The sequence below is a fragment of the Eurypyga helias genome, unplaced genomic scaffold (genome assembly GCF_000690775.1).
Source record: "Eurypyga helias isolate BGI_N326 unplaced genomic scaffold, ASM69077v1 scaffold7125, whole genome shotgun sequence".
Classification (NCBI taxonomy): Eukaryota; Metazoa; Chordata; class Aves; order Eurypygiformes; family Eurypygidae; genus Eurypyga; species Eurypyga helias.
This window is the reverse complement of record NW_010252102.1, coordinates 26,660-54,076: the sequence shown is the minus strand read 5'-3', so window position 1 is coordinate 54,076 and position 27,417 is coordinate 26,660. Positions and strand designations below refer to the sequence as shown.

General features: G+C 39.2%; 1 protein-coding gene across 1 annotated transcript in view; it reads left to right on the top strand.

Moving 5' to 3' along the window:
- The window catches only part of INPP4B (inositol polyphosphate-4-phosphatase, type II, 105kDa), a gene marked incomplete at its 5' end in the record, with an annotated part of 108,844 nt that extends 86,934 nt beyond the window's left edge, over nt 1-21,910 (top strand). Inside the window, one exon of the mRNA XM_010152234.1 lies at nt 21,778-21,910. Within this exon, the coding sequence (XP_010150536.1) occupies nt 21,778-21,910 (133 nt within the window). The remainder of the gene's footprint in view (nt 1-21,777) is intronic.
- Nucleotides 21,911-27,417: the final 5,507 nt, after the last annotated feature.

Sequence of the window (27,417 nt, the reverse complement as noted above, 5' to 3'; positions counted from 1 at the left end):
GGGGGGGGGGAAAAAGGCAAGCTGGGCAAGGTGTATTTTTTTTGTCTTTGAATGGCATTGTAAGTTTGAATTTTAGCAATACAAAATGAGCTAACAATTGGAAGTAGAATCTTAGTGGAAAACATTGTGTAACCTTAATTATAGTTGCCCTTGCCCTGGAACCTGTAGTAATATTTTTGGGCTAATCACTGGGGAGGGAGTGTTCAAGAGAAAACAGTACAAACCTTTGCCTCTCCTTGCAAGGAATATTTAGAGATGTGACCCAAGCTGCGTCACCAAAACACTTAGCTTTTCAGCAGGCAGTAAACCAGAATTTCTGAAGGAAGTGCTTAGTTTTCCTGTCAGTCCGTGGGGGGAAGGTAGTGCCATAAGCAATCTATTTTGTCTCTAATTTTTGACACCAGCATTAGGTGAGCAAGTCCTTGAAATGCACCTGCTTCTCCTTCATTGATTATGTAGGGAAGGTCGGTACTTCAAGTGGACTCATCCTGACAGTAAATTTTAATACCCAAGTAGTATAACATACTATTATATCAATTGCAGTGCATTAGTGGGGGGGGGGGGAAATCTTTTCCATTGAACAAGAAAATGTTTGGCCATGTTTGGTGTTTTAGCTTTGTGACAACAAGGAAGAAACCTGGAGTCCCTGCGATCATTTTCCCGAAGGGACTCCTGGCCCTTTGACCTAAGGGTGTGTATGATACAGTTCTCCAAAGGAGATTTAATGGAATTTCAATCCAAAACTTGCCCTACTCTGAGTTCTTCTGCTCTGATTTGTACTTTTTATTTCTCATTGAGCTAACAGTAGGGTAAATAATCTGTTAACTAGTCCATATTAGTATCTGCCATATCTTGACCCAGACAAGAGTATAGGGAATTGAGCTATGCCTCCCCTCGCAGTGGATGTTTTAATTATTCAGTATAGACAGTGAGAGAGGTGTGTAATTAATTAATTACCAGGAGCACACTGTGATCACTTAGTTTTCAAAACCAGCCAAATGAAAAAACCTTATCCAATAAATTTGCTTTCTCATTTAGTACCACAGTCTCTGTTTGGGTCCTTAGTAGTGCAGCAGTGAATTTAACCACTGCATCTTGATTAATTAAAAAAAGGAAAAGGAAAGTGCTTGCACTATTTGCACTCCTAAAAAAGCTTTTCTAAGGTAAATTGTTTCTGTCACTTTTGTCATGCACAGATTACAGGACTGTAGTTTTCCTGGACTTCACCTGCAGTGGTTGGGCAAATGTAGCATGCAAGCAGCCAGGTTATCTGAAAATATTGTTTGGCATTCACTTTTGATATTCTTCTAGTGTGCTGGATTCATTAATTGCCTCATTCATTTGGAGCTTTAGTGCTTAGGCTACTGCTTATTCAGAACTTCCATGAGAGACTTAGGTCTTACCTGAAAAAAAAACTAGATGTGTTATTCTTGCTAGGTTTCTTCCTATTGTATTTCATTTTCATTTACATTTTCTGAGAGAATGTGTGGGAAAAGTCCTGTATGCATAGTTGTTATCTGTTAAAACTCTGTGTGTGCCATACCTGAAATACCATGGCTTTGACCGTTTACAGCTAAATCTCTTGGGAAAGGCAACACTGCTAAGCTTAAACTTTAGATAAGAAAGGAGCAGGAAATGAGAATAAGAGGGTAGTAATAGCATACAATAGCTAGTTAAAATTATCTCTGATCCAATCTCTTCAAGAATTTATCTTCCTTTAAAACTATATTATTCTCAGAATACTATGGGCAGGGAGAGCTCGTAACTTCCTTCCTGCAGTCCCAGACATGTACAGACTGTGGGGAGGCTGGCAGGGGCACAGAAGGGAGTAGTGGCTAGTGGCTCTTCTGGAAAGGTTGTTTTGTAAGAGAAGATTCTTCATTCCTTCAGGACGAAGATGATGCAGTGTCAGGCTGCAGCTCTAGCTGGCTTATGTAGAAAGCAGGTAACAGAGACATTTCTAGGTCTAATTTTGCTCTCATTTTAGGCTCCCTTGATCTTTCATCCAACTTAGTTTCTTTTGTAGGAATACTCCCGGATCAGGAAATCCTTTTCTCATCCAGCATCCCTGTTCCCATTTTCTTGCAGAAGCTCCATGCTTTCTGCTCCACACGCACCCTTCCCCACCCCTTCAGTCTGCTGCTCTATTTCTTCTTTGCAGCGAGCATTTCCCTGCTTCTTTCTTTCCTGCAGTGTCCCTTTGGTGTATATTTTGGAGAACCCCCTTGGCAGTAGTCTTGCTCAGCTGAGTTTAGAAATGAGTTTTAGTAGTGGTTGTTGCTTTCCATGGCAGCCCTGATTTGGTGAGTGACGTTTTGTAAGCGTGTCCTCATCCTTACAGCAACCACAGGCAGACCTTCACTGGTGTGGCTTGCAGCAACAAGATTCTCTGTGTTCCCTTGCAGCACAAGTCGAGGTAGCTGTTTGCACTGGAGTGACCCAAGGAGTTTCCCTTCGGACCATTATGTACTAATTATGGATTTCCTACTTTCATTATGTTATCTGTATTTGGCTGGACCTACAGCCAGTAACAGAGTTAGCAGCATTATATTGCTATCCCATTCTCTGGATCATTCAGAGATAAATTTGGGAGATAATTTTGGGAACTTGCATTCATAATAGCCTAAGCCTCTACTATAACCTGTATGAATAGGAAGTAGGTGTTTATAAGGAAGCTAATGCAAAGGAAAGTTGGAGTCCTCCCAAAATGCACACCCAAATCACTCCGCAGTTGACTCTTACTGTTCCAACACTTAAAGTGGTTTCTGCAAGCCTGGGACTTAGTGGTGCTGTAGTTGTGACTCTGACCATACCTAATGCCAAAATCACTGGGCACTGGTTTGGCTGTGCATCTGCAGTGCTGGTTTTGTGCCCTGCTTTTATCTCTGCCAGCTTATCTTCTCTCCCCAAGCTAGATGTTGCCACGTGCATATTGTCTTCCAGCAGTGGGTAAAGCACCTGGCGTTCTTCCTCTTGGAGATTCTCCTAATGCCCCAGGAAGCTGCCAGCACAGCATTTCTACCTGTGCAAGGTCCTGGGATCCCAGGCAAGGCTTAGCCAAGGTTAAAGCCCTGTAGACCAGGGAGGTCAGAGGGTGGGAAAAGAATCGCTGTTCTCTGTAACTTCTGTCGTGGGATGAAATATTTTGGGTATATACCCAGCCTCCTATGTTACCTGTTAATGAGGCAGGAGACACCTCTGCCTGTGGTACTCAAACGCTTCACTTACATTTTTGTAAAAGATTTCACAGTATTGTGGTGTTAGGCCTATCATTAATGTTTTTTTTTTCTAATCGGTTATTTGTAGCCTTTTTTTTTTATTCCTTAATGGAGGAAATAGCACTTTTAGGGGGTAATTTGACAACTGTTAAAATATTCCAAACTTCTGTAATTCTAATATAAATGTTGTTATTGACAGGGCTAAAGCTTACCAGACTGATAGCATTAGCTCAGGGAAGGAGTATGAGGTCAGGTTTGTGTTTCTTTCTAGGCTGGTCAGAAGTTTTCTGGATCTTTTCATGACTTACAGACGTTTTTGGGGAATGATTGAGGCCCAACTGAAGTTTTTCCAGAGTTGGGCATTTGTAAGAAATCTCCTTCTTTTTCTACTCCTCTCATTCATCATAGAATCACTGGGTTGGAAAAGACCTTAGAGATCATCCAGTCCAACCGTATCTGTCCGCCACTAAACCATATCTCTCAGCACCTCATCCACCCGTCTCTTAAACACATCCAGGGATGGTGACTCCACCACCTCCCTGGGCAGCCTGTTCCAGTGTGTGATAACCCTTTCGGTGAAGAACTTCTTCCTTGCGTCCAATCTAAACCTCCCCTGGCGCAGCTTGAGTCCATTCCCCCTCGTCCGATCATCTGTCATTAGGGAGAAGAGACCAACACCCACTTCTCCACAACCTCCTTTCAGGTAGTTGTAGGCAGTGATCAGGTCTCCTCTCAGCCTCCTCTTCTCCAGGCTAAACAAGCCCAGTTCCCTCAGTCGCTCCTCATAAGACATATTCTCCAGACCCTTCACCAGTTTTGTGGCCCTTCTCTGGACACGCTCCAGGACCTCAATGTCTTTCTGGTAGTGAGGGGCCCAAAACTGAACACAGTACTCGAGGTGCTGCCTCACCAGTGCCGAGTACAGGGGGAGAATCACATCCCTGGACCTGCTGGCCACACTGTTTTTGATACAAGCCAAGATGCCGAATCATATGGGATTCCTGATGTATAGGCAGCTTCAGTTTCATGCTACAGCCTCCCCTTTGACAGTGTCTCTCTGCAGCTTGACTGTGTGTTTTCTTGCACTGGTGAGAACATAATAATCATTGGGGTTTCTTATTCCTCATTTGAATCTAGCTGAACTCAGTCAGTGTGCCCAGAGGTTGCAAGAATACACAGATGCATCTTCCTTTCCCTCACACCAAGTGCTGACATGAAACCTTTGCTTCTATCGCAAGACAGACTAAAAAGGCAGCAGCTAGTTATTACCAGCAGTAGATCACTGTGCCACACCTTGCTTTAAAAGAATAGATATTTTCTCCTCAGCCACAGATCCACCCCAGTCAACAGTCAGCATTGTCAGCTATGGAGATCTTGTTTAGATTACTAAAAAGAACAAGGATTAAGGAGCAATCTGATCAGAAAGTCACATACTGTTAAGAGAGACCTTGCTCCAGGATCATCTGATTAGCGGTGAACTGGCAAATCTGATGAAAATGTACCATTCCTGTCAAAATAACGGAGGTTTTTTATTTGCATTTAGCAAAAATCACTCCACACTGCTTCCAAGTTATCAATTTTTTTAAATCCATTTTATAACTTATTCATAATTGTTGACAGTGGAGCATCTACAGAATACAAAGTGAGCAGCAAGAGAAAAGTTTGCAGAGCAACTTCCAGCAAACTGCCTTGTTGGTAGTGTGATAAGCAGAAGGTGGGAGTGTCCACAGTAGGTTGTGGTATGGTTTTCATAATACTTTTCATCCAGGAAATAAAAATCACCCTTAGTCTGCTTTGATTTGGATTCTTTGGGGTTTTGTTTTGTTCTATTTTTTTGTTTGGTTAGTTTTGGGGGGGATTATTTCTTTTTTACCTCCCTTAGTTTAACCAAAATTGACATGATCTCTGTCCTAAATTTATTTCAGCTAATAAAATGGCTGTTCCATCAAATGCCTCAGGAAAAATAATAAAAATGGCTCAACTGGCACTCTGTCAAAGGCATTATTGTCTGGTTTTGAAATGATCAAAGTAACATTACAGTGCCTTTAAAAGACAAGCAGTTACAATAATATCTCATTCTCAAAGGTCCATGAATTGATTCTGGCATTGCAGAGGAACATGCTTTGATAATAATGGTTGTAAGTGGTTAGAATATTTATTCATGAGTTTTTAAAATGTCTTTGACATGCCCGGTGTTTGCTCTTTCACCTTTTGTTGTCATCAGTGTGCATTTAGAATATGCTCTATCCTACTTGTTTGTTGCTACTAGTTTATGTTGCTAGATATATCTAAGATGTCTTCTCTCTCATGTGAGATCTTTTAATAAAAAAGATGTAACATGAGTTTGTATCCTGAAGAAAATGTGAAACTTACCTTATCACTTCTTATTTTATTGAATTCTTCACTTTCTCACACATGTAGGAACTGCTAACATGGTAAGCTGTCCATGTACTACATGCCTCTCATTTAATAATCACCATTTATATCTGTCAGAAATAGGTCAAGAGATGAGATTTGAGCAGATCTGCAAATGCTTCTTGATGTTAAAAAGCTTATAATTGACAAGCAGAGGGTGAGATGAAGAAATGCTTCATCTTCTTCACTTTTCAGTGAGAGACAGAGGGTATAGACATGTCAAATCACTCATGAGCACAGTGTCTTTTGTCAGAAATTGAAATTGGATTATTATGTGACTTAATGAAACGATTTTTTTAAAATGGCCTACAAACTTTACAGATCTGTTTGCAACACAAAAAACAGTTTTAAAGAATACTTCATTTTTGTATCTCTCTGGTTTCCGCTCATTTTGCGTACTTTGACTGGCAATTACAATTCAGTTAAGACTTGAGATCCTCATGATCTGTCTTGCTCTGTAGCTTTACTATCTTCGGGCAAAGATACTTGTTTGTAGATTAAGATTTTAGTGAGGTAGAAGTAGTGGGAAAATGTGGTCACTTCATATAATGTGATGGAGCCGTTGTTCTTGCTGTGTTTCAGGGAGGATAATGAAAAGTGTACTAGCATTTTTCAAATCAGACCTTTTCTCACTTTCAAACAGCAAGTATGCACTGGTAAGAGGGTGCTGAGCAAACACAGAGCACAGCAGTCTAGAAAGGTGTTTGTAGTCTTAGCTGAATTTTGTAAAATCATTTTTTGACAGGGGTATCTCCAATTCTATGTTTCAGTCCCAAAGGCAATCGTTCTTCCTGCTGTCATGAAGAATCTTCCTCCATGTGGCACAATAGGGATAACAAAACTCATTTCAGTCTCAATTTAAGTTTAATTCCAAGGTAAAACTTGAAATGAGGTGGTAATGAACTTGAACGCACAGTTTTGATTATCTCCTGCATTCTTATGCAAGTGCTCAGTCACAGTACAGGTATTTTCCAGACATGGTTCTGTTCTGAGAGTGTTTGTCTCTTCAGCACATTAAAACCTGAAATTTTCTGCTCTGATTGTTGGTACAGTTAATATAGTAAGAACATTTGGAATTCAGCTCTTAGGTTTGAATCAGATCAGTCTAAATACATATCCAAAAGAAGAAAAGATAATCATTGTCACTACCATGATGTGATAATTCTAGGAAATAGCTAGGAAGACAAAGAAGCTGATCCTCTGAAACAGAGAAGGCTCAAACCAATTACAACCATTTGGAAAACAAAACTTGCAGCTGTTCCCAGCTGTGCAGTCCAGTGGGTACTATGGTGATAACAGCCACCTTCTCCCTCAAATTCTTTGATTTTGGACATGTCTGTTCTTAAATACTAGTTTGTGCCACATATTTATAATGTGCTCATTGACAGACAGCCTTTACCTGAAATAAAAATGGAATATCTTCTAGAAAAGTTGAAGGAACCACACCAACACACGCTGGCTAGAAATTTGCCATCAGAGGTCTCCGGTGGGCCCTGTCCTGTCCCACACTCCAAGAAGCTGCCACACCAGTTGTATTGCATGCACGCAAGGGAAGGCAGATCTTTATGCTGCTGTGATCAGTCCTTCCTGGCCAGTCTGTTCTCCTCTAATAGTCCATGCAATCAGTTAAATTGAAAAGCATCCTCTCTCCATGCATGTGGCTTTTCTGGGCACACAGGAGGTAAAAAACTTTCCCAAATGTGGCTTTCTGTAGTATGGACTTCACGGATCTCTATGGTAATATATAACCAGATGGAATAACGAGCCCACACTGGGCTGGCAGATGTCAAAAGACAGGGCCAACCCCTGCTATTATAGTGGGCAGCTTTATTCAAATACTACCACTTTGTTATTACTGCATTACAAAATGCATTAAGCCTCCTGTTTCCTTTGTAAATGAAGCAATGTATTATCTCATTTGCTACTTTTGAAGCTGTCTGCAACTTAAAACACAGATGTTAAAACTAATGGAACTAAATGAAACCCCTCTGAATTGTAATCCTTGAATGGAGAAGTAGGGTTTTTTTAAACTATAAAATTTATTTAAATGAAAAATATATTACAAAGGAGAGTAAAAAGTCAAATGATCTTTTATGGCAAAAATAAAAACTGTAAATTTGCTATCCTTACTCCATTGGGTATGAAATGCCAAACGAGAAATAAAAAGACATTTAATCTTGTTGCAAAGCTTAATGTTCTGTGCCACATTGGAACATAGTCCAAAACAGACAATTGCTTGCTCATAAATCTTCTTTTTTTTTTATCACATTACAATGAAAAATCAAGACTGTCCTTTAAAAATGCTCTGTAGTCAAGTGAGCTTGACAGTTTATGTTGTTAGTTATCATGTTTGACCGTATTTATGGTACTGGAAAGAAAATCCGAGGCTTACGTGGTTCATTTTGTAAGTGATGCAGTGGTAGCACAAGCATGGCCTGGAGATTGTAAAGCTCTGTAAAGATGGAGAGGAACACTGGGCAATTAACCATTGGAGAATTTGTTTCCAAGGCCCATTGAATTCAGTGCAATGCTCGTAATCAAGCTGTTTCTAGCATAAAACTTCAGATACCTATCATACGCGTGTCTAGGTGGAGAATTCGTGTTCCCAGAACATGCCTTGGAGGATGGTTAACTACCTGATACAGGGGCTCTGGATCATCCCATGAAAGCTCTGTAGACATACGGGAAGTCTGGGCTGTTAAATTTGTCATGTACTCCCTGACCCAGAGTGTCGTGTTGCCTTTTGAAGGATTTGGATCAGGTCTTGGAAGTGGATTTTGTAGTTATCCTAGTAAACTACTGAAGGTAAAATAATGGAAGAAGGGCAGAACGTAGCATGGGGGAGATTTTGCTGACATCAGCACACTAGCTGTTTTGTGTAAAACATCAGTTTGTCACTAGACATCATTTCACTTACTAGACATCATTCACTTAAAAAAAAAAAAAAAGAAATTGAGAAGAAGTTAAGAGTGCACTGTTAAATTGCTGTTTAACCTTCAGCTGCTGCAGTATTTGGGCTGCTTCCTTTGTTTATCTGCTTAGTTCACATGAGAAAATAACTACAGCACGCTTAGATATTTTGTGGATGAAAGTCCCCTTGTGTTAGTTTCTTTGTTTATACAGAGAACAGTAGCCATTAAGCAATGTACTTGAAGTGCCATTATCCTAAATTGCGGTTTATTTATATTTTTATATATAAACTTTTCCATTTGATAGTTCTTCTGGACACAAAGTTACTTTAGCTTACATAATTTTGGGAACAACATGAATTCTGAAAATATTTAGCCATTTTCAGTACATAAATGTGTAGAAGTGTTTTTTCAAAATCTTTTTCAGTGTTTCATTACATGTTCTAATTTTTCTGCCATTGATTGATGTGTGTATTTTTGAAAAAGATCTTGTTTATAGCTACTATGCCTTAAAAAAAAAAAAAGTAGTTAATCATTTAGATGGGAGGGAGGGAAAGCTTTCTGGATAAAGTAGCTCCTCTTTAGGGAAGTAAATGTTTAGTAGATAACTCTTTCTTTGCCCTCAGGTTGTCTGTTAGTTCTTCTGTCATTAATTATTCTGAATGTAAAACTCATTTTTTCCACTGAAACTTCCATGAGCTGCGAGTAATTCCAGCTGAGGGTGGATTATTGTGTTTTAAATTTTCTACAGGCTTCCACCTGTATTTCATTACAATACACACAATACCTAAGAAAATACAATTTATTATTTCATTCTCCAAATAATTCTGTCTGCACTGATGTACGTCCTCATCTGAGAAGTGCAGCTGCTGGCCTGCACTTGCCTGCCTTCAGCTTTCCTTGACAGTCCTATCTGCCATCCTTAAGTATTCATGCAAAGAGCAGAACTGAACAAAAATAGTTTAGAGCATTTCTGCTATTTGTTTGCTTTAACCATGTTGTAAGAGAGTAGGAAGGACATTATTAACCTCCTGGTACGTAAACAGTGCACAAGCCAACTTTGCCTCCTGTGTATATTAATGAGATAACGAGAGACGCCTGTAGCTTGGCAGTGATCAGGTTTTTTTAATTACTTTTGCTGTTTAATTGCAGCTCTTGTGTTTTATTGATTTTATTTAAGCTGTCAGTAGCAGCACATTAATAGCACATTACAGAATTTATTTTTAACTAACACAGAATTAAATACTAATAAAATGAGACAAGCATGATTCCAGCATCCTTTCCATCTCTTGGCTGGGATCTGGTGAGATGATGGGAAGCTGATTGGGTTTTTAGTAAAGGTTAATTGAGGGTAAAACTGAGAAAGTGAGAATGGTTGAGATCTTTAAAAAAAAACCCAACATTGTGTACCTGTCCGTATATATGGCAGAGGATAATCTAAGCAGTTTAAAAGTCTTAGTCTGCTGTGTTCTTACCAATGCAGTAAATGTAGGCTAAAAAAGGAAATTGCTTAATTCCTAGAAGCCTGGAAGTGCTGTCCAGCAGCCACAAAAACACAGTATTAACCTCCAGACAAGGGGAGCAGCAGCCTGCTCGGACTAGTGTAGGTGGCTGCACTTCTCCATTGCTCATGCTGGAGAGGACTGCGAATGGCAGTATCATTCCCAGGGAGGTTAATGTGGGATATGTTACAAGATAATTGAAGGACATTAGCATTTATTAGGAATGGAAAGGGAAGCAGAATTCCTTAAGGCCTGCCATTGTAATGGGCATTTGGAGAGGATGAAGTGTTTCTAATTAACAACCTATGTGCTTTTTGGCTGCACTGTAGCTTTTTCTGTTTGACCACCTGGCCTCTGGCTCACAGTTACTCAAGCCAAACGCTTTATGCCTGTGAATAAGTGTTACTGTTTTTCTTAGTGATTAAGGAAAACATGACCAGAAACATGAACAGTACCAAGATTAATGTCTCTCAGACTTGACAGGATTGAGAACCGGATTCTTATACTGAGAGTATAAAATAAGAGACGCTGAAAGCCCCCTGCACAATTTCATGCAGTATTCTAGGGATGCTGAAGATATATCAAAACATAGGTTTTTTCTGTAAAATTGGTGCAGTGTTTAACTAAAGTGGGAGCACCATAAGATGTCTTATTGAAGTGTTTCTTAAACCATTTTCCTTCCAGAACGTAAAATAACCAGCGTACATAATAGAGTAAAAAAATGCCCTGTAGACAGATGTAGCTCTGCTCCATCTCAGTGGGGGAAGATTTATACTCCCCTGCTGCCTTCCTCGTCCCATCCTGGGGAAGAAAGGAAGGAAATGCTCAAACATTGCTTGCCTCTTCCTCAGAAGAAAATAAGAGATCATAAGGATAAGGATGGATCTTGGATGTTTCCAATTATGTTAGGTGTTTCAGAATTTTCATAGCAAAACACCCTCTTTTCCCCGGTTAAGAATTTTTAAAGTGGTGTACATTCTGCTTATTTGCAAGGGATGGCAATTATCACTATTAGTGGAAAGCCCCACTGCTGTATTGCTTTGCACTTCCACATGCAGCTTCCTGCTGATGTGCTTGGGGACATTTGTTCTTTACATTTTTCTATCCCAGAGACTCAAGAGTTGCAGGAATTAGCAGGTACCTGTGGCTTTTTGCAAACTGCAGCTCCCAAGGCATTGTAGTGGTTTCTGGTGAGAGAGCTTCCTCGCTACTGATCGCTTGTTTGAGAGAATACAGTCTTCAGTACAGAAATAGTATGTACCTGGTAGTTCAGTCCTGGTCAAGAAGTAAATTGGCATTTTTTCCCCTCTGTCAGTGACTTACCTCGGCATGAAGTGATACTGCCAGTGTAGTGAGCCATCTACCTAACCTAAGCAGGGGAGCTTTCTTTGCTGCATTTAGTGCTCCTGGTACCGACACTTGTGCACCAGCTGAAATCAGGTTTAGGTGCATTTTCACGATTGGGGAATCTACATGTTCACTAACTCCCCTTGCATAAATACACCCACCTACTGTGTGTGGTACTAGTGCTCAAAGAATGGCTGGGATTAGAACAGATCAGATCTCAAACTGTTAAATGTGTTTTAAAAACACGGTATCAGTGTGTTGGTTGAAAGTAACTAGTGAACTGGCATTGTTGACTTGAAATGGAAGAGTAGTTTTCAAATCTTTCCTGTGATTTATTTAATGACTCATGCACTGTTTAATCCCATGAAGAGATTATGTGAATTGGTGTCATTAATCAGAAGCTGTCATATTCTTACTTTTGTATATCTCAAACTGAAGGTGCAGGTATGGAAGAAGTTACAATATTAACATTTGTACTCACTGCTGTTCAACACTCTCCTCACTTAAAATGACCCGAAATACAAATGAAGCATAGATTAAGCGATCTTCTGTTTACGCCAACAGATCTCTCTGACTTTAGCTTTGTCATACCCATAGCTTTGAAGATCTAGAAATTAATGTCAGATTTTAAGCACCATTCTTAAATAAGCTCTGCCACTTGTCTTCACCATGGGGAAAGAAAGGCTAAAAAAAATCCTTGCCAAAAGAAAAGGAATGATTCATGAAGACTTTTCATGGTCAATGGAAAGTATTTAAAACCTGATCGGACAAATGAGAGAGAATTTATCATGGGTTTATGTTTCACTGTGCTACGTGAGCTAAATGTATAATCACATCCTTGGTAAAGCTCCCTTGCTATGACAGGAACAGGCTGGAAATAAGTGTGACTCACTAGCCAGTTTTACTGGTACCATAACCTTATGAAAGGGAAGTGTCTTGTGTATTCAGAGCTTGCTTGAAGGGTGTAGTCATCATCATTTCACACATGCTCAGACCGCCAAGAAACCTGAGATTTGTCTTATGGGTTGGTTGTGGGGTTTTGTTTGGTTGTTTTCCTGCACAAAGACATAGATCCCCATTTTGAATGTCAAACCCTGCGAGAGAAGGTTGTTGGGAAAGATTTTGCAATTTTGTCCTGAGTATTTCCCATATATATATAATCCTAATACTTTATAGAATAGTGTCTGGGAAGATTATTAGAACCACAATTTTTGATAAAAAGAGAAACCTTGTAGAACTGATGTGTAATACTGCACAGCACTATTGGTAAATAGTAGAATGAAGCAGCAAATCCTTTGCTTGAAGTATAATAGAGGTGAAAATCATGTTTCAAAAACCACTCAGCTGTCCTGACAGGTAAAGAAGGATCTCTCTTGCAAACCCATCACTTTTCAGTTCTGAAGCTAATCTCTCACACAGTTACCAGAATGAATTTTCAAGACTTGAAGCCTCTGCCCATACTTGTAAATTAAAAACCATTGGGGAATGTTTTTTAGGACATGATCTCAGGGATTTTTTTACAGCGAAATTATTAAATGTTTCCTGGCCTGATTTTGGTGGGTTTTTTAGCACTCTCGTAGGTGGTTCCAGGCCACTTGGGAAGTTGACACGAGCAAGGGACTGTTCCCACGTGGCAGCCTCTGGTCAGCAATCTCTCTTGACAGATAAGAGGGCACATGAACTTGGTTTTGCTGTTTGGCTGCAGCGGCTGGGAACTGCTGAGGGTGGGTTTGAACTGCTAGTGCAGGTGTCTTAAAAGCAGCAGGAGTGAGGAAAATGGGTTGTGGTTCTAACTGGTATGATTTGTGGGTTTTTTTTTTAATTTTTTTACTCTTGCTACTATTTTACCAAATAGTTACCCTTCAATGTTCGAGCGGGGGACAGGGGACGGACACACATTCTTACAGGCATCCTGTATCAGTCGCAAAGGAAAATACATAATTCTGCAATCAGCAGATAATTCAGAAGTGTTGGGATTAACGCCAATGGATACGTATATTACCAACTAGCATATGTTTTTTGCACATTAGCTAGAAAGCTTGAAGCTGCCCTTTCATCTATTCTTCAGAGTTAGTGGTATGTTAAAAGTAAACGTGGACAGACAGTAGGGGTTTTGCTCTTCGTTGAGCCAACAATTTTTGGATGGAATGAAGAAAACTGGAAATTTTTTTGTTTTTCAGATCTGTCTGAAATACTGTCTAAACAAACCAAAAATGTTTAACTTAGCATTTAATATTTCAGCATTTAGAAGAAAAATTTGATTCATAGAATCACAGAATGTTTTGGGCTGGAGGGGACCTTAAAGACCATCTAGTTCCAACCCCCCTGCCATGAGCAGGGACACCTTCCACTAGACCAGGTTGCTCAAAGCCTCATCCAGCCTGGCCTTGAACACTTCCAGGGAGAGGGGGCATCCACAGCTTCTCTGGGCAACCTGTTCCAGTGCCTCACCACCCTCTCTGTGAAGAACTTCTTCCTGATATCTAATCTAAACCTCCCCACTTTCAATTTAAACCCCTTGTCCTGTCACTACAGGCCCTTGTAAAAAGTCCCCCCCAGCTTCCTTGTAGCCCCTTCAGGTACTGGAAGGCTGCAGTAAGGTCTCCCCGGAGCCTTCTCTTCTCCAGGCTGATTCAGATTTGATATTGAAACAAAAATTGCATTCATAAACAAGAAGTCAAAATATTTCTCTCAGACCTTCCCTCTTCTTGGGCTGAAACTGTCAGGTGCAGTCTGATGTTGTGAATAGGTCTCCGCTAACCTGCACTGTATGTTCAGGAAATTTATTATATGCCAAACCATAATCAAGCTCTAGCTATTATCTCTAATTTTGGTAAATAACAAAACACCTGAATCAGAAACTACTTTTGTTATAATTAAACTGTCATCATGTGAACAAACAAATGGTGCTCTGATGTTTTATCATTGCACACTAGTAAACAATGAATGAGCATGTGCTTTTGTGCCTTTTTTTAAGTATGGATATTTTCCCAAATTTTATCTCAGAATTAAGTTCAAGTCTTCCTCTTAATTGAGAGAGAACATATGCTCAGACAATAAATTCTGAATGCTTGGTGCAGTGTGTAAGACTCCACACCTTTAGGAAAGATGCTGCAAAGCAGGAGTGCACAGAGATGTTTCCGTGGCCCAAAGCAGGCGTGAGTTGTATTGATTTATTGCCTGCAGGTGCAGCCTGTGACACTCTCTTACTTGCCCTGGGAAATTTATAACAAACCTAAGCTGATAAAATTGGTGGGAAATTTGGACATTTACAATTAGTTTTACTTCAGTGAGAACACATGCATAGCAGAGAGAGAGCAACTGTGTAAATTGAATTTTGACTTCACCATTCCTTCCAAAGAATCCATGTCTGTCAGTGTGATCACGTTAAGACAGTAGGGTTTTCCTGGATGGGGTTGTGTGGGTGTAAGACCAAGTGTCTCCTTGCCTCTTTTTAAGTACTACTGCAAGACAGTGTGTTGATTTATCTGTTGCTCTTTACTGAAACATTGTGGCCTGTCCATAATGGTGTTTAAAATCTGTACCATGACCTTCACAGAGAGGGTGGTGAGGCACTGGAACAGGTTGCCCAGAGAAGCTGTGGATGCCCCATCCCTGGAAGTGTTCAAGGCCAGGCTGGATGAGGCTTTGAGCAACCTGGTCTAGTGGAAGGTGTCCCTGCCCATGGCAGGGGGGTTGGAACTAGATGATCTTTAAGGTCCCTTCCAACCCAAACCATTCACTGATTCTGTGATTCTATAGCTGAGCCTCCCGTACCCTGCTGTGTCTGGGAGCTCCTCAAAATGGAATCTTTTTCCCTGGACGGACTAAGAACCCATGTTAACAGTGCTATAAAAAAGAACACCAAAAAAATGAATTACTATATGTTAAGTGTTTTTCAAGATCTAGACATCATGTCATCATGCCTACATCATGAATCTGCTGCTTGGTCAAACTTGGTCAAGCGTGGACAAGTCTCGTCTTGCTCAATGTGCTGTCCTTTTTATTTCCTAAATAATGGCATGAGAAAAGTAATGTGTTATAACCAAACAAGGGAGAGGAGAAAGGAGTAGGGAAATAGAGGATGGTAGCAAAATCAAAAAGAACAGGGAAAGAAGTTGCAGTACAAAAGGCAAAAGAAAAAGAGGGGAATTAGTGTGACAATTTGATAAACAGATTGTATTGTTGGTATGTGTTTAAATTGCAGCTGCCTCCAATTCACTGACTGAATACATCGGTATTCTTAGATCTGAGACTGCTCGTCAGTAACACCAGTTATTTGTTTTGAACCAGAGTAGCAATTATAGGATCGCATAAGCAGCAACAATTGATTTCTAGCATCTTTTACTTTATTTAATACCATGTAGATTTGAGGAAAAATTTGTAAACTATTGACAACAACATGCATCGGAAAAATAATTGCTGTAAAGATCAATGATAGAGGAAACATCTCTGATAGTTCCCTTCCTGTATCTTCCGTTTTGAAACAATGCACAAACTTTTTTTTTTTTTAATAGTTGGAGGTTTTATTGTATCAACTTTATTTTTCAGCCTAAAGGATTGTTGCCTAGTATTGCTTTACATGTTTTATCCAAATTGCACTCTGATCCAGCAGTCTTCCAGGACTAGACTCAGGTCTGTTCATTTCCTTCTGTATCACATTTTATTTTTCTAGATGTTATAGTGCAGCATCTTCAAAATGGATGGGAGGTGTTCACAAGGATCCCATCCTTGGGGATCCACCTTTTGAAACAGCTGAGGCTACCTTCTAGAGCTGTATTGTGGCATGTTGAAAAGTTGATTTTTCTCTGAAGCACTTCAGTGAATCACAGTAACATGTAAAATATAGAAATTAAGCTACTTTCACTTTTTTTTTTTTGAAGGCAAGCAGACAGTATTCAGTTTAAAACCTTTGAAAGGGCTGAAAACTCTTTAGAGAAGCTGCTGCTTAAAAGTTCTGCACTGTGATAGTCTTAAATAAAAAGAACAGGTAAGTAAGCAAAATTGCATGAGATGGAGAACTGTTAGCAGTCCCTTCTATTTGCAGAAACGTCTGTGCTGCTGTTGTTGGATGGGATTAAAGAGAAGCTCACTTTTGCCATTTTCCTGTGTCAGCACTGGAGTTTGACAGGAAAAACCCAGCAGGCCCAGAAACTGCTTGCTTGAGTCTCGCTTGTGAAGAAGGAAAATTCCCCCTAAGTGCTTGTGCTGTACGACACGAATTCAGACTGAAGGCACTGCTAGCTCATGGGATCCTTGTGCTGATAGAAGGCTGCCTATCTATTCTACCTGAAGCACTGTTTTAGGGCAATTTAGCATTTTCAGTATCATTAATAGCTGGAGCTGGAAAAGTTCTAACAGGAGAAGCATATATCCCAAAGTGCTAAATTGCTTCTCCTCCAAAAACCTTGCACAGAGGCGTCAGTGTGACTGGTAATCAAAAGCCCGTGCGTGCCCTCATATGTGTGCTTGACTTTATAAGGACTCTTGAGAGGCTTCTTTCTCTCTCACACCATTTTCATTGTCTCCGCTCCACTGCTTAGAGGTTCAAACAATTTATCATCTGAATTTAAGAAGAACAGAAAATACCTGCTGTTTTGCCTTTGTCTCATTTGATGGGCTTGCAGCATTATCCCAATAGGAGTTTAAGATGATAAAACACCAAGCGAGTTAGAAGGCAGACTGAAATGGTTATATGGTCGTTAAACTTACAGCACCCTTGGCTGTTATGATGTATTTGTGCGATGTTGTAAGCTTCAAATGAACAATTTGAAAGTAAATGAATAAAAACAGTACTATAGGTTAGAAGGGTGTTCGTTACCCCAGATGTTATGGATTTAGAAGCTTTCACTATTCCTCTTGAAACTGTGTTCATGCACGAAATAAAAACTTGCTGGATTCTTTGGAAGTCGTCTTCCTTCCGTTTGGTGTGAGTTCAGAGGTGTTAGAGTGTGGTTTGTGATGGAGAGAACATCCCAAACTACGGCTATAGCTTCACACCGTAAGAGGGTCAGATATGGGTCTGTCCTGGTTGTGCAGAGTGTCAGTCAGTGGCCAAATAAATCCAGCTGACCTGGCACCAGCTGGATTCATGCTGTTTGCGGTAAAACTTGTACAGGTTTTGATGAGCCAGGGGAAGCAGTGTGACAGCTGGGTGTAGGGCCTCTCTTTGTTTAACTAGATACATTAGTCACTGCAGAGAACACTTAAAGATGTGTTAGAAGACATTGTCAGTGCAGTGCTTTGAAAAGTGTTAGCAGAGCTTAGCGAGGCGTCTGACCGTGATCAAATATTCCTCTTAAATTAAAAGCGTGTTTAGGTATTCCGTTCAGCCTGTTCTTAGGGGCGTAATAATGGAGTTGGATCCTGTTGCTCTGTTTTGAGGATGTCTTACTGACTCATGCACAGAATGATGTGACTGATTTGTGGAACAGAATTCCCTGTGCATCAGCTGTTCGCTGTGGTTTTCCAGGGGGAAGATAGGACTTTTTATGTTGAAAGACACTGATCATTCTTTTCAGCATATCAAAGAACAAGTGAACTGTAGGCTTTTCTACTGGAGAAAAAAAAAAAAAGGTAGAACAAATGTCTCTTAACTGCTTTTCCATCATTACATCTGCATAAATCTCAGCGATGCTAATGGGACTTGTAGCAACATAGATAAAAGACAGTCACACTGTCAAGGAGATGTGGAGCAAAACACAGAAGTGGGAGGGTTCATCCCTGTAGGGCCAACCTGCAGGCTTGTAACTCAGCCTGCGTAGAGTGAACTACTGGCGTGCAAAGCTGAGGCTCTCGAGAACAAAGCACCTGACGGTGGCAAATGCAGCAGCTGTGCAAACTTACTGAAGGCTGAACTTCATTGCTACCTTGATGGATCTTTTCAGAGAAAAAAGAATTTGGTCTCTGCATCCAGTCTGCCAGGGGCACACACATGAAGTCCATGCTGGAAGGCACCCAAAAGGACAGTCCAAAAGCACCTGGTCTCTGTGACTGGGAAGGCGTGGATGGGACTAGGAGGGTTGAGCTAGAGCTCCTGGCTGTGGGCATCATGGGGGTAAGCTGAAACCAGCAGGCTCACCTCGAGGAGCAGGAAAGAGGTGAGGGGACAGCACAAAAGGGTCAAAGAGGCAGATGTGTGGGACCTGTAGAGATTAAGAAAGGAAAAGGAAAAACAGCAAGCAGCGTGTTTTTAAAAGTGTGTAGAAACACTCGATAAAGGAGCAAATTAGGAAAGGGCAATACAGATAGTCCTCACAAATTATCACGAATGGTAATGTTATCACTCTGAGCAGAAAAGGAAGGAAGTTCTGGGAGTGGACCCTAGGACAAAGGCATTAACTGGAGTGGTCTGTTACAGAGCACAGGATGATTTATTTCGGTGTAAGTCATGGTGTTGACAAAGTTAGCTTCGTTTCTTGACAGTTTCTGAAAGGATTTTGTCTGAAATACTGTTTGAGTTCTGTCCAAGTTCTACCCATGGACACTTGAAAACTGTAGACCAAAAGCAGCAGACACATTGACACCAGTAATTGCTTTGACCTAGATTCAAATATTAGGGATTTTATTTTTAATCTTTTATTTTGCTATTTAAAACAATATGGGTTGTCCTCTTTATTAGTGTAACATAGAGACTGAATGTTCAAAGCGAAGAAAGAAATTAAGAACTACTTATGGAAGGCTTCTTTAAAAGGAAAATTGTGCAAGGAATGGTTTTCATCAGCTCCTTTCCTAGGATCCCACCTGTAAATGCAGTTCTTGCCCCTCTCTTGCTCTCCAGGCTCAAGAAACTCAACATTGCCTTCTAACACGCAAGTCAGAAAGGCAGGCTTTCCGTAAGACGAAGTTAGTGCTGCTTTCTTTACCTGGGGCTGTGTGATAATACCTTTACTATCCTACAGCCTCTTTATGTTCTGCCAGCATTTTCTTTCTTGAAAAAACAGCATACCTGGGACATGTGCTTCTGAAAAAGCACTGTGTTGTCATCCAATATTTTTGGATATTCCTAGATTCACAGAAAAAAATGTCAAGTTATCTTTTCATCCCAGAATATTCATAGTAAATAGAAAAATAAAAAAATCTTATCAGTCCTTACTGCCCGAAGGAGTCCATAAACAGGACTCGTGAGGGTATGCAAATAAAGTTAAGTTCAGAGGGATTGAAGAGGTATTGTTGAAGTATGCATAATTCCACTTGTAGAGAAGCTACCAAGACTGCAGTAGAGAAGATTGGCAGTGGCTTGAAAATGTCCCTGCTGCCCTGGTAGGAAGGAGACTGCGCAACATAGGGTGATTCAGTAGAACTTTGTTGTCAGCAGGTTAGTACCTAGCTGAGTTGACTGGACAAGGTACAAGGTAATTTTCTTACAGGAATGTAGGTGTGAGACTTTCAATAAAAAGAACTGCTGTTGACTTCAAAAATGAATCACCTGCACAGATGAATTTTTGAAGGAGTCAATTTACCATAATTTAAAACTATTTAGAATAGTTAATCCTTTCAAAAAAGAGCATGTGCCCTTTCTATTTCTGCCTATATATTTCCTAACCTATAGTGAAACAGGACTGAGAAGCCCGTGAAACACCACGGAGACACTATTTTGTCAGTGTTGCGTTGTGACATATTCGTGATCTTTTTTCTTTGCTTCCTTAACATTTATTTTAACTTCCTTATTTCATTCCTGTTGGGTGTGTTTGTTCATTTGAGTGGTAATAGCGTTCATCTCATTTAATGTTAACTTGTGAATACTGCTCCGAGGCGCCTCCAGGCTTAGTAGCATATTAGCCACCTAGTCATCGTGCTTCCCATGTCAGCTGTAGAACACAAGAAATACATTGGAAGTGCTTAGCATAAATTGATTTCATCTTACATAGTTTCACCTTGTCAGAATACCTACATGTTGGCTTTCTTTGCTGTTTAAATGCTGTTCTATTTGTTCCTAACTTCCCCTGTTTAACAGCAGACAAACCCAGGGAGCACTGAATGAATCGGATGATCCCGAAACAGGCTGTCTAACAGATAACAAGCCAACTTCTCGACACTTCTATCCTGTCGCCTTGCTGCTTGTCAGCTCACACTTGCTGGTTGTGTGGCTTATTTTAAGTCTTGCTTTGCTATTAGCCAAATATCAATAAACTTCACTCGTGTTCCTTTCTTTTCTACAAACCGCAACAAACTAACTTTAGAAAAAGGAATTATGCTGTAATATTTCTACAGCCTCAGACCCTAAGGATTCGTCTTTAAGATACAAATGTCTGCAATGTACTGTGTTCTTGTTATTTTTTTTCTGAACTCTAAGAAGTATACTATGCATTGAGTGAATTGATTTGCTCTTTCTGTTCATGGTAAAGCTTTCCCACTGTAATTAGCTCAAAGAAAGCCCACTTACAACGCTGTCACTGTATACAAGGTGTGGAATCCTGAATGCTTGAATCCCTCTTTCCAGAGTAATTAGTCTGACAAAAAAGGAAAAAAAAAATTAAAAACTAATTTGCACAACACAAACTAACCCCTAGACAACTACTACTGGGGCAGTTTGTGAGTTAAGTAACTTTCATTGTGTTATTTTCACTGTTACTAGCTGATGGGATCTTTTTTGTTTAACAAATGCTGATTACTTTGCTACAACTAACCCTTTTCTGTCGAGTAACTAAATGGAGTAGAGTAAGTTCTGTTTTGTAACGAGGTTAACCTGTTTGTAATTGTTGCTTTAGTTGCTTTTGCTTTCCAGACACTTTTATATTCTTTTTAACAAAGTCCTCTTTATGTCTTGATGCACCACTTTGGCACTTGTGACTTTTGTACTGTATGTGAACAAACATCCTTCCTTTATAAAGCAGAGAGTTGGATTGGGCTGTTTGAAAAGCCATTCTCTCTTTCTTTTTTTTCATTGCAAAGCTGAACAGACAGGAAATGAAGCAGAGATGAAACTTTCCTTCACAAATCTCTAGGGCCAGACTTAATGAATCGCCTTATTCCTAGAATACACATTTTTAGGGCAACGTGTACTCTCACATAAATAGCAAACAATTTGAAAAAAAAAATACAAGAAGGTTTAAAAGGCAAATATATTTCTGGAATTAGAAAAAATTGTATCATTAAAGTATTTAATTTTTTTTACTAAACTTTAGACCTCAAGGGCAAATATACTGGGGGGGAGGGGGAGGGGAAGGGTAAATCTTCTCACCTATTTCTGAGGGCAATAACTGTACTGAGCCTGGCCTTGGATTTAATTCTGTAAGATGTATCATCACTTGTGGAAAACAAAAATGTAGAGTTGAATCTTTGTTATTTTTACTTCAACTGTTGCTGAAACTCTGCAATGAACAAATAAAGCATATTTATTTATTCTGTGTTTCATGAAGTTGTACTTTTTCCCCCTTTCACTAGAGAAGGATGCCGCATAGAGAATGTACTGAAGAATGTCAAATGCAGAAAGTATGCATTCAACATGATACAGCTGATGGCTTTCCCAAAGTACTACAGACCTCCAGAAGGGACATATGGAAAAGCTGACACCTAAGTTTAACAAAAGTGTAATCAGGAACATACATCACGCTAATTAGTGAAGATAAAAATCGCTGTTTATGACATATTAATTGGGAATGTGTAACCAGTTGAGGTGTTATTTTTATCAGGTTTTATCATGTTACATTAGAATAACTCCAGTTAGTTTTTATAGAATACCAATAAAAAGTAATGGACTGTATATTCTCAAAACCAAATATATTCAACTTTCTTTTGTGCAGGTGAATCTTAGTATGACTCATAAACCAGCTGGAATTAGGTTTTTGAGTTGTTTGATTGAAGATTAAAAAGGGAAATGTAGGTTGCTATAAGAACTGAGGTTAGCAATCTGGAAGGTGGCATTCTGACTCCAAACCAAAACATGAGATTTGATTTAAGAGGTCTCTTACTGCTGGAAATAGTGTTTTCTGGAACCAGCGTAGCACCAAGGTCTTGATCACTAATGATTAAATCCTTCACATAAATGTTTATGGAAGATGCTAATGCCTGGGCTAAATATAATTTTGGTAATTACATTTAGCCTCTTTACATAAGCATGATAACTTCATAATACATTTTTAGTAATTACAGCCTGTAATTTCAGTAATTCCATTCTGATTCCTTGCAGTTCATTTGGGTATATCATTCTTGGCTTTCTGTACCACAGCCGTATACCACTAATTTCACTTTCACATAAATCACATTGAAATCAGGGATTAATTCTTCAAGGTGACCTGAATTTGACCTGTCATGTTCCCATTTACTGTAAGCCCTTAAAACTACATTTTCCTTAGTGGTAGAGGAAATGAGTTGTATATACAGGAGTTAGTGTATCTTTAGGCTATAAAAACATTTATGATTTTACAGAGCCTAACATTAATGTTATAATGATGAGTAACCTGCTGTATTAGGACTAGTTAGCTCCTGCAGCTGATTTATATCAAGTTTGTAAAGCTGCATGTAGCCACTCTAGGATGAAGAACTATCAGCTTTAAAAATGAATGTTAATGCTTCCGCCAGCTTGTGTTAGTCCTGAAATCTGGCTTGCAAACATCAGTTGTGTTTCTAGTTGTATCTATTTATTGCTGCCTTCTGCCTTCCAGAGAGAAATACCACTGAGAAGTACGCACTGGCTACTGACCTTTTTGTAATGCATTCATTTTGAGAAAAATACCTAGAGCAGAAGCATGAGAATTTTATCCTAATAAAACTGCATGGGGAATTTGAGCATCTGTAAGAAGTTGTAATTGCCATGGATAAAGAAGTTAACGTTTGCTTGCTCCTATGGTAGTCAAAGAAATCTTGATGCATCGTGAGTTAAGATTTGTTCTTTTTAATCCCTTAATGCCCATTGCTGGATATAAATATCTAACTATATTGTAACTTTTGTAAATCTGTAACTATACTAGTAGAAATACATATTTAGGAGCCTGATTTGGCAAACTCTAATTGGATATGAGATGGAAACGATCTATCATGGGAATAAAATTACTCTCAACTTCTAGATTTGCAAGATCAGGCTTTGGGGCTTGTTAGGAGAACATCAGGAAGAGATCCTCATTCCAGTATTCATTGACTTCAGTGAAGCCAGCAATTCACCTATACAATATATTTACCTAACTAATTGGAACTTTTTTTGAGGTAAAGTAGGTAATTTAAATAGTGTTTTGGTGCGTTTTTTTGTTTATTTCTATTTATCTAATGTGTGATCATGAATGACTTCTTTGTTCTTCTGGAATGTATTACTTCAACAGGAGATGTCAGAAGAATTGGCATTGCATCATAGATAAGATGAAGCAGATGAGAATGTAATGATGTGATTTATTTTTTTTTCCTGTCATGTACCAGTGGGTGCTACTCGTTAGGTGGGCGGACGTGTGCATACATTTGTGTTTGGGTCTTGAACAAACACAGCTGATCTGTACAAAACTTTTCCATGGATTTATGGAACATAAATCTTCCTAGAAAAGTCACATTTTGTTCTGTCAGCCTGCCACACTGGTCCTCACTTTCTGCCGTGTTTGTGATTAGCTTAAAAAAAACCTGAACACACAGTTTCGTTTAGTTTCCTCATACACGTCTGAAATAATCCCACAGATGTACAGTAGAGAGCATTGGCCTTCCTACGCTAATTTTGAACCAATCTGTAAAACTCTGTGTGGGGATGGTAGTCACTGGTGGGTACTATAGCTTCCTATGGTTCTTTATTTTAGTCCCATGGATGTTTTGTCAAGTTCAAAATAGGAAATTCTATAGATTTCCTTCTTATCAGGAAAATAGTCTTTCGAGATCTTGCCTCAGCATTTTAATCCCGCTTGGGTTCTAAATTGCCCCTGTGACTATCACGTTGCCTTTATGTATAAGATGTTTTCCTCACTGAAGACACGTTTTTTGATGGGGGAAAAAAAAAGGCATAGGATTACTGTCCTTCTTGTTTTAACAGCCACCTCCATTATGTTCTTGTGAAATTATCTAATCTGTTATTTTTTACAGATAATTAGGAAAAAACCAAACCAAACCAGTGGGCTGTTGTGAAACTTAATTGGGCTTGGGCCATTACAGAGTAGTAGGCTGGGTTTTGTGCGAAGTAAGGCTGAACTTTGCACTTTTATAAGCCGGTTTTCTGATTGGAGCATCTTTTCTGGTTTGCTATTTACAAAGAAGCAAAAGGGGGTTTGCTGCAGACTGGTAGTTAAGTTACTTGCAGGACATTTCCTCTTTGTAGAAGCTGCTTCAAGCCCTGTGCGTTGTTTGAATGCCTAACAGAGGAGTTAAATCATCCCTGAGGCCGTGCACGTATCCTCGTAGTTCACTCTGAATATCAGGGGAGTAAAATTGAGCAAATGAACTTTTACGAGCACTCTACACCATTTGTTTTGCAAAGTGTTAAGGGAAACATCTTGATCTTGGTGGCAGATTCACATCTGTATCTGCTCTCTTAAAACTTTTGTAGGGTATAAAACAACCTGCTTTGAGGGGAGGGCAGTTCTCCGGGGCTAGAATATGAACATTCATAAATGTATTTGGCATCTAAAGCCAAATCTGTTTTACTCATGGAATATACTGTTTGTAGAAATAAGTCATCAGGATCTGTCTCAAAGAATCCTGAAATAAGGGCTTCTAGCTTTGAATATTTGCACAATGCTTTACACGCTTGTATGGGGTTTTTGTACCACAGCACGGTGTCTAAACAGAGAGCTAGTATAAAATGTCTAAAAACATAAGGAAAGGAAAGTTGAAGGGATTTTTTTTTTTTTTTGGAGATGATTGTAATACTGCTATAATACAAACCATACCTAAGCCTGACATTACTAAGCAGGTAGGTTTTTTATTCTGAAGTCTTTTGGGGTATTTAAAATGTTTTTCTTAATGTTTATACTTTGTCTTTTATGGAGCAATTAGGAAACAGAAATTTTTAATTATGTTACCTGATTTTTGCCTATGTGAAGCTGTGTATTTTGGTGGAATGCTGGCAATGTATGTGTTACAAAGAACACATAATTTAGGAGGACAGATGAAACAAAATATTAACTGAGAAAGAGCCTTAATGAAGTCCTTCGCAATGTTAATTTTTGTACTGTCTGAATTTTGGCGTTATGTAACTGAAATAAGGAAATCAACAAACACTTCCTGTGTCTAAATCAATCAGTCCTGATGAAAATTCACTTATTGGCAGTGAAATAAAATGTGATGGTGTTCTAATTCATCCCTAGTAATTTAGGTGTAAAGAAAGGCAACATATAATTTTGAGGCCCACTGTATAATATGCCTATTATGAGCTTCAGGAAATAAGCTTATTTCTATTTCTAGTTTAAACACAAGTTCCAGGAAATACTATGGTCCATTTAGAAAAAGCAGAAAATGCACTGAACATCAAGAGTGTATTAAAGACAAAACTTGCATTAAAATCTATGCAGTGAAATTATTTCCGTGAATTAATGTATATAATCAGTTGGCAGTCTTACCCATATGCTGTGTCAGTTGGCTGTGTTGTAAACTTGAAACCATTGATATCTATATTTATGCTTTTTTTTTATTGTAAAGAAGTGTGCTGTACAGGCAGTGCCACGAGACATGAATTTGCATCTTTTCACCTATTTACAGCTTAAAAGGAGATGTTTACAATCAGTGCTTTAAAATAATTTGATGTTCTTCAGAACACGAACATACCTTGTACAGTGCATGTTAAAAAAAAAATCATACAAATGCTTTTTCAAAGCAAAACACAAAAAAGGAGACAATTCCCAGACTTCAGTCTGAAGAACATTGTTTTTTTCCTTAGTCACGCAGCACATTGCCTGTTGTGTTGCCAGAGCATTCAGCTTACACTCTGCAGCACTCATTTATTTCCTCATTCTCTCATAGCATCTACTAAATAAATAATATAACAACAATGAAATTCAGCATGATACTCATGATCCAAGACTAAAAACTTGCATTTGCTTGAATAAATATGAAACTACTTCAGAATAAATAAAATAGAACACACTTTTGTGAGCCAGTGTATTGCATAGAGCTGAAACATAAGGCATGGGGTTTGCGTGCTGACAGGGAGAAGTCTGACTCTGATAATAGAGCACCCTGGATCTGTGGGGTTTGCGGTGGCGAGAGCTGGACCATATTGCTCTTACTTAGATCTCTGACTGTTGGCAGGGGTGTTTCGTACTCTTTCCATGCATGCAAAGTACTTTAAAATTTTTCAGCGCTTGTGTTTTTGAATGGTCTGACTTAAAAATTTCTAAGATCCCAAATTATTTGGTACTTGTTTTGTGTAGCTGTTCCTTGTAATGTTCCTGTCTTTCATTCTGGAGCACGTGGGGCTGTATATCAGTAAGATTAACAGGCCCTTTGTCTATAGCATCTGTTTGTTCAGAGAAATGAAGCACAGCTATAGCAGTTCAACTCTTTTTATATTTCAGGAGTTAGCATTTTTGTTTCACTGCTGTCTGTAAGCCATGTCCATTGTACACTGTGTGTATATTTTTATTTAAATAAATGGGATGTTTATTTTTTATGTTTCTGACTTTTTTGTTTGCTATTCATTTTTCATTTTCATTATGGTGCTGGTGCCCAGAGGGCTGAGTGTGCATGATCCTGAGAGTGGGTTCCCTGCCAGAGGAGTCGGTGGAAGCCCACCTACAGGTCTCGTCGCTGCTAAGAGCAATTATTTAAGAAAACAGTAAAAAGCCTGCAATGGCCATAAATTAGTTGTTCCTATTGTTCTTAGTCTTACTGCAACTTTCATCTCATAGAATCATAGAATCACTAGGTTGGAAAAGACCGTAGAGATCATCCAGTCCAACCGTATCTCGGAACCAGATGGGTCTGTATTTTCTAGTTAAAACCAAACAAAACGTTCACATACCTGTAAGGAAACCCCTTTCACATGACTATTGATCTGTAGGGAGTTATTCAGTCTAACAGAGGTGGAATCAATGTCCTTCGTAACAAAGACTGTTAAAAATGTGATGTGGCATGCTTAGGCTGGTGTTCCTTGGGAAATAAGTAAGGGTTGCTTCTGTA